Consider the following 8,731-nt stretch of genomic DNA (forward strand, 5'->3'; position numbering starts at 1 on the left):
AACCTGGAAACCACCTAGATACCCCTCAACTGAAGAATAGATAAAGAAAATGTGGTACATATATACAATGGAGTACTACTCAGCAGTAAAAATCAATGACATCATGAAATTTGCAGGCAAATGGAGGGAAAATATCATCCTTAGTGAGGCAAACCAGATTCAGAAAGACAATCATGGTATGTACTCATTCACAAGTGAATACCAGATGTAAATCAAAGGATAACCAGACTACAACTCACAGCTTCAGAGAAGCTAGCTAATAAGGAAGACCTTAAGAGAGATACATGCATCATGCAGGGAAGGGGAAATAGATGAGATCTCTTGAGTAAACTGGGGGTGAGGGGGCACAACAGAGGGTATGGGATGGGTAATGGGAACATAAGGGAACAGGATGGTCGAACTGGAACAGGGAGAGAGTGAGAGAGCAATGAAAGATATATCTTGATAGAGGGAGACATTGTGGGGATAGAGAGAAATCTGGTGCTAAGAAAGTTCCCAGGAAACCACAAGGATGATCCCACCTTAGACTACTAGCAACAGTGGAGAGGGTACCTGAGCTGGCCTACCCCAGTAATCAGATTGGTGAATACCCTAATTGTCATCATAGAGCCTTCATCCACATGGAAGCTTCTAAAGATGCAGAGATCCACAGCCAATCAACAGGCCAAGCTCCAGGAAACCATTCATAGAGAAGGAAGAGAGATTATATGAGCAAGGAGAATCAATATCATGATGCGTTAATCTACAGAGACAACAGAGACAAAATATTGGGAACTCATGAATTGTAGACCAACAGCTGTGGAACCTACATGGGACCTGACTAGACCCTCTACATAAGTGAGATAGCTGTGTAGTTTGGTCTGTTTAAGGGGCCCCTGGCAGTAGGATCAGGATCTTTCCCTGATGCATGAGCTGACATTTTTGAGAGGATTACCTATGGTAGGATACCTTACACAGCCTTGAGGTAGGGGGAAGGGGCTTGGACCTGTCTCAACCGAATGTATCAGTCTTTGCTAACTCCCCATGGGAAGCCTTACCTTTAAGGAGGAGGGGATAGGGGATGGGATGTGGGGGAGGCTAGGATGGAGCAGAAGGAGGGATGAGAGGGAGATCTGTGGTTGGTATGGAAAATGAATAAAATTTCTTAATAAAAAATAAATATTTTTTTAATTTTTAATTAATCAAAATAAATTAAAGTAGTATAGCAAAAACTATAAATAGATGAGATTTTGTAATACAAATAGTAATGTAGAATTATTTGAAAGGCAAACCTACAGATTTGCTCCAAACTGATTATATTAAGAAAACCATTTAGCTGTCATCATAGAGCCTTTGTCCAGGGACTGATGGAGACAGATACAGAGATCCATGGCCAGGCACCAGGCTGAGCTCTGGAAATCCAACTGATGAGAGAGAGGAGAGATATTGCAGGCGAGGAACATCAAGATCATGATGGGAGGACATGCAGAAATGACTGGCCACACTAGTAGAAGCCCATGAACTATGGACTGGTGGCTGTGGAGACCCCATGGGCCTGGACTACCTCTGAACACTAAAGACGATTGTTTGACTCGAACTGTTTGGGGGGCACGAAGGCAAGTGGATCGGGATCTGTCCCTGGTCTATGGGCAGGCTTCTGGAATCCGGTGCCTGTGGTGTAACACCTTGAACAGCCTTGGTGCAGTGGGAAGGGGCTTGGACCAGCCTAGGCTCAGCATGCTGGGCTCTGCTGACTCCCCATGGGAGACCTCGATTTGGGGGACGTGGGGATGCAGGGTGGCTTGGGAAAAGAGGGCTGGGGGTAAGAGGAGGGAGGAGGTGGGATCTGTGGATACTATGTGGAGTGAGTAGAAAATTTCTCAATAAAGAAAATTATAAAAAAGAATAAATAAATAAATGAATAAAGTAAGAAAAAGAAGAAAAAAGAAAACCATTTAAGATAAGTACATCACATTTGTCCCAAGTAGAATATTTTCTCTAATGCCTCCCTTCAAGGCTTATCAACTATGCACAAGGGGTGGTGGAAAGATTATCAAAGCCAGAGGTGGTGGATGAATTCAAGGAACAATGTTTTCCAGACACTAATGTATATGTGGATTCATAGAACCTATACAGAATCAAACCACACAATGTCCCAGTTCTGAAAAGAGAAAGTGGACAAAAAGTTCCAAACCTAACCAAGAAGCTATATATGTAACTACTGGGAGAGGAAAGAAATATATTTTTAATGCACTGTCACTAGGTATATGAACCACACACCAGGACAGGCCTCATGCTCACGAGTAGTTAGCCCACAGAAAATGAACCTCAGGGGTTTATTTTGTTGTGTATGTGGCTGTTGTGGGGGGGGTGGTTGTTCATCTTGTATGGATTGCCATTTTTATCTTGTTGGGTTTTTGCTTGTTTTTATTTTTTTATGTTTGGTTTAGGGAGGGTTAGGAGGGAAAAGTACAGAGAGAGAGAGACAGACAGACAGACAGACAGAGACAGAGACAGAGAGAACATGAAGTTGATTGAGACAGGAAGGAAGAAGGATCTGGTGGAAGAGAAGAAAAACATGATTAGAATATATTGTTTGAAAAAATTTAAAGTAAATTATTTATTGAAAATGTGACATGAACTAAAATATGCAACTCATCAAAAATAGTTAAAAGGAATAGCTAAAAATAAATGATACTATAAGCAACTGTACTGATTATGTTTAAAAATCACAACAAAGAACAATATTTACAAACAATATTTACAGTACTAGTATTTTCACAGTATCAAGGGCTAGTGTGAATGTTCAAGATGGAACACATATTACTAGAATTTATTCATGGTTGTTGCATAGTACTCAGTAACATAAGCATCAAGAAGAAAGGCTTAATCTATTGGGACTTAACACATTTTGCAGGAGCTTTTCTATAGAATTTTTCATCTCTGAGTTTCTCAAAGTATATATTAAAGGATTCAACATGGGAGTGACAATGGTATAAAATACAGTGATGGCTTTATCAAAAGGAAAACTAGAAACTGGTCTAACATACATGAAAATACAGGGAACAAAAAAGAGGAAAACCACAGTGATATGGGAGCCACAGGTGGACAGAGCTTTCCGCCTCCCTTCCTGACTGTGATTCTTGAGAGATCTTAGGATGATTCCATAGGAGAGTAGGAGGAGGATGAAGATCACTATACACATGGCCCCATTATTGCCAATGACAGAGAGGCCAATAAAGTAAGTGTCAGTGCATGCAAGTAGCAATAATGGGTAGATGTCACAGCCAAAGTGGTCAATGATATTGGGACCACAGAAAGGAAGTTTATACACAGCAAGCACTTGAAACAAAGCATGTGCAAAACCTCCCACCCAGGCCATCACTAAGAAGATGATACATACCCGTCGATTCATGATAATCAAATAATGCAAGGGCTTACAGATGGCCACATAACGATCATAGGCCATTGCCACCAGAATGACAATATCAACACCACCAAATAAATGCTCTATAAAGAGCTGGCTGATGCAAGCTGTGAAGGAGATAGTCTTTTTAACACGGAGCAAGTCTACAATCAACTTGGGTGAGATGGCAGTGGAATAAACAGCATCCATGAGTGACAGAGAGGCAAGGAAGAAGTACATTGGGGAGCCCAAGGAGGGACTGGTTATCACTGTCCCCACTATGAGCAGATTTCCCACCATTGTCACAATGTAGATGAGTAAAAATATAACAAATAATGCTTTTTGCCCAACAGGATCTTGAGTGAAGCCCAGCAGAATAAATTCTGTGACATTGTTGTTCTGTCCCATTTATTCTTCTATCAGGCTTGTTTCAGAGAAGGAGCACAGAAGAACAGGGCCTGCTGCAAATTATGAACAAGACCATGAATCCATTCTGTCATGATGCTGCACATGCTCTCTTCTACAGTAGTTAGCCAGTAGTAGGCATTTAATAAATATATAATGAGTTTCCCCTTGAAAAAAGCTCCATCACTTTCTGCTAAAATCTCTAACTGCTAGGTTTATCTCAATATCAGTGTATCCTTAGATGGAAAAGTATGCAGAGGTATTTCTGTGCCCCATAATTTAAAAGTAGTTATTTAAAGCACATTGCACCTTGGCATTGATAGCAGCAAATGAACAGAGGAAAGGACTCTCCTTTAAGAAACTTGAAAATGATTGTGGCATTAAACCCAAGTATATCAACTAATAAAGAGCAAGACTTTGAGCTGGTAATACCTGTGGATATTTTAAAAAATAAACTTGCATAGTGCCCACAATAATACTGGTCCTCAAAGATCCATGCCAATACTATTACATTGCTGCAGTATTAGACATAGACACTACATGTCACAAGATAATTTTAGTCATCATACATATACATATCACTTAATCTAAAAAAAAATGTAGATTTTTGAACTGCACCAAATTCCTCCAATAATATTGAGCACACAATTACTTCATCTGAATCTGACATTTTAATAGTTACAGTTCCATATGATGCTTTCTTATACTAATTAGTAACACAATTACACCCACCAGCACGTTTTTCACAAGTATTTTTACTTTACCTGAAGTAATCCATTGTTCTTACCATGTCAGCATCAGCAGATGTTTTACTTCTTCCAGAACTCTCAGGAAAAACTAGGCTTAGAGACAGAGGGAAACAGAAACTGAATACAGAGGGTGAATACTGAATACTGAGTGACTATTAAATGGTTAATACTTAATCTTAATGCATTCTAAATGCGGATGGGCCTCACATTGGAATTCATTGCCTGAATCCACAAAAGCAGAACACTCAAAGAAAATGCACAACCAGAATGCAAAAGTGTTCATTGTGTTCATTTTCATGTCTCTGTTTGCATCCTGATAATAAAGGGTACTGGACAATATTTCAGTCTTTCCTATTCTCACAGTCTCTAATGGTCTGTAACAATGTTACTTCTGACCCCCTCCCTTTCTCTTCTGTTGTCATTTTTTTCTTTTTTTCACATTTACACAATATTTTCAATTTTAACATGGCTTCCTGAATGATAGAAATAATGTAAAATTAAATTTAAGAACTACTATGACTAAATAATATCTCTAACTTCATTGCACCAAGTGTAGCAGGAAAGAATGTGAGAAATACTTGGACAGAGAAACCACAGTGATGAGAGCTGTGGACCCTCAGCCACACACCTGGCCACAGTAGGAAGACCATTCCTGTGCATCATGCTGACCTTGATCCTCTTAGTAAGTTTACTCCTGCCTCTCTTTCACCATTTGTATCCCAGAAACATCCATAATATCCATCTCTTAGAGTGGTAGGTGGTGTTCGTATAAATGCCTAAACCCCATCCAGCACATCAGACATCTCAGTAGTGGCTATGATCGCTATTCTTAAATGTTTCCCTGTGAGCATCTGCTGACAATAAGTCATGAGACTTTCTGTCCATTAACAGGAATATAGACATAGTCTGGGTTAGAGAAAAACAGCACGTGTGCCTCATGAACCACTTTATGAACTTGGATTCAACTCACATATCTTAGGAATGATTTATTTTATCCTATATACTATTCCATTTATTACATGTTAAATATTATCAATATTTACCTGTGAAGGAATATAACTGGACTATCAGCAAGCAAAATCCCACTTTCCCTGACTTGTCATCAAAAGGGCCATGTGCAGAGTGGAGTGACAGTAGAAGCCGTTGGGATGCAGCTTACACATGTGTCTTTCACATATACGCTTCCATCTGAGTCAGAACATCTATGATTGCATTTTTGAAGCTCCCAACTGCCGTAGGCATGCCTGTCACAGAACATACTATCATCATGCCTGTCACAGAACATACCATTATCATATAACTTGTGCCCAAGTCTGACTTCTACATGTTACTTCTACACATTTCAGTTGCCTTCAATATTGATCAGCATTGGTTTTCACCCGGTCATACATTCTAGAATCTTACATGATTATTTATGTAATAGAGAAAAAATGGATTACATAAGCTACAAAAAAATAGACATAAATAATGTACATTATCTAGGGTCAATTCTATAAACACTGAAGAATAGTATGACTGCTTTCATTTTGAACTACTCTTGACACACTTCCTGATAAATAATAGTATAATCAATTATTAAGAACACATTTTTGAAAAATAGTCATATATTTAAATACTTTGCCATGCACTGAAATTTTATCACCCATAAAGGAGTGAAGTTATATCAGTTGACAAAACACAGATACAAGTGAAAATAAGCACCTTAGTCAATTAAACTCAGTATCAGAAGGAACATTATTATATTTTCTCTCATTTGTGAGTTTTAGACTTTCAGGAGATACATAAAATCATACACTCACAGAAGACATGAGAGTGGAAGGAAAAATATGAGGAAAACTGTAGTGTTTTTAATTCCATATACAGTACTATACAATATCAAACTAACAAACATCTGTGGCAGAAGATGAGGCATCACTATGTTTATGTTCTTCTCTATTTACATATACTAACATATGCATTGTGCAATTTTAAGATATACATGAAATACAGCATCAGGGAACTGAAATATAATAGATATTTGATCTTGTATACCTGAAGCACTTGTGGAGATACAGAATTTTTAATTTCCCTGTTTCAAATATATGAAGTGATTTTTCATCCATTTTAACAAAGCACACAAAACGCAATGCCCTATAAAATAAAAAATAAAAAATACATAAAAAATTTCACTTGCTATTTGGCCAAATGGAACATAACCATGCAATCTGCCCCTCAAAATAGTAGTCTATAACACTCATAGAAAATATACTTGTATTTTATGATTAATTTTAGCATCTCAATATTCCCAAGTTAGATATTTCCTGTTAGAATATGTGACTTAAAATATCAGCTGTATTTCAATGTATCACAGGAATCTTTAGCTAGCATTCATTGTTTGTGGTCTCATGGACTCACAAAATGGTCCTTAATTTTCTTCCATAAAAATCAAAGGCTCTTTCGCTGGTCGGGCTGCAGTTATTTCGTGTACCTATGTGACTTCATGGAACACATGACAGCATATGAACATTCAACAGATGAGGAAAGAGCACCAAGAGGCCACAGAAAACATGCTTTCACAAAGATTCCTATTATCCAAGTTTTTCACAGACTTACATGAAAGAATGTACAGAATATCCAAGTTAAAATTTATAATTTAATGTCAAAACTTACTGAAAAAGGTAGACGAATAATATTACATTCTAAGAAATTTTCTTCATAAAAGTACAACGATGTATTATTTTCATGTATATAAAAAGTCCACCAAATAATTAGAAATTGTTAATGCTCCTTATATGCTCATATTAATTACAAATTTACAACCCTACAACTAATTTTATGAATTTTTCTTTTAGTCAGTTGTACTAAAGGCATCCAAAAGGTCTTGACTTTAAGGAAGTACAGCAACATCCTTGTGTCTCATAAATAAGCCAGATACTTAACATGATAAATCAGTGGTTTAAGTTACTGAAGCATTAATGGTGAAAGTTTCTTATGACTAGAACCAGAAGTCTTCTTTGTCCATCACTCAGATAGAATCTCTGTAAAATCCTTTCCTTTCTTGTTAAAAAAAAAAAAAAAATTCCCCTGTATGTAGAAGACTCCAGGAACTTGAGACTATAGACATACTGTCATAATGATGAATAAAGCACAAGGTTAGGATACACCAAGGGTTAAATACCAGAGGGTTTCTGGGGCACTTGGTCAGGAAAACATTTCTTCCATTTATATTCACAATACTGTCTATGGCTTTTTTGCACCATCACTATTTAAATAGATAAGCTTGTTAAAAATATTTGGAATAAGTTCAAATGAGCTCATCTCTTTTGAACAGACTTCTTTTCAATAATCCCTAGAGGTAAAAACCTTGAATCTTGCCAAGAATGAGTAACAGCCAAGCTGATTTGAAATATGTGTAATAAGAAAACAAATTTCCAGGTGTATTGATCAAGAGGCTATGAGCTAATGTTGGAGTACGAAATATTTAAGTAATGTGGGTAACATTTAAAGCAACCTTGAGGAGGAAGCAACCTCAGTCCCCATCCCCAACCTCACCCCAGAAAACTACAGTCCTTCACTGATGATCAGAGAGAATCTGAACAGCTGTTTGAGCCGCAGAGTTTGAAGTGCAATCTGTGAAGTTTGTACTTACTATCTAATTTCAGGACAGACAATGTTTCTGCTATTTGATAGTATGGAAGCTTTTGATGGAGGCCTTAATTTATGTGAGAAAGGACTATAATGACTTTCGTTGTGTTCATTCAATTCTTTAATTACTGTATGATATTAATTGAATAACTCTATTAGAAATTGTTATTTTTAAACAAAAATAACATTGATTAAAAACTTCCTCTATTGTTGAGCTTGTTATTTAGTCTTCTAGCAAACTCTACTGGGGTCCAGCCCCTTAATAGCCTTTGTCCAGGGTCCGTAGAAATATCTACAATCAGCTAAGGATCTAATCTTAGATAATATCAAATGAATCTATGTGCCCAAAAAAACCTCTTTAGTCCATTCCTTTTATTCTTCTGCATCAGTTCTCTCTCTACACAGCTTTTTTTTCTGCTCTCATACTTAGCCCTGTTCTTGCCTGATTCTCTTTACATTTTTCTGCTGTTCTAAGTTCTATCTTAATTCTCCCATTTTAATTCTTCCCACCTTAGTTCTTCCCCATCAAGTTCTTTTCATCTTAGTTCTTTCTCATTTTGTTCTTTTC

The 8,731-nt window shown here is 37.3% G+C and overlaps 1 protein-coding gene across 1 annotated transcript; it reads right to left on the reverse strand.

Moving 5' to 3' along the window:
• Positions 1–2,851: 2,851 nt before the first annotated feature.
• Positions 2,852–3,793, reverse strand: LOC118582630 (olfactory receptor 4A5-like). Its single transcript, XM_036185652.1, has one exon. It carries the CDS (start codon positions 3,791–3,793, stop codon positions 2,852–2,854), a length of 942 nt encoding a protein of 313 aa, XP_036041545.1.
• Between the last annotated feature and the right edge of the window lie 4,938 nt (positions 3,794–8,731).

This window comes from Onychomys torridus, chromosome 4 (genome assembly GCF_903995425.1).
Source record: "Onychomys torridus chromosome 4, mOncTor1.1, whole genome shotgun sequence".
In the NCBI taxonomy this organism is placed as follows: Eukaryota; Metazoa; Chordata; class Mammalia; order Rodentia; family Cricetidae; genus Onychomys; species Onychomys torridus.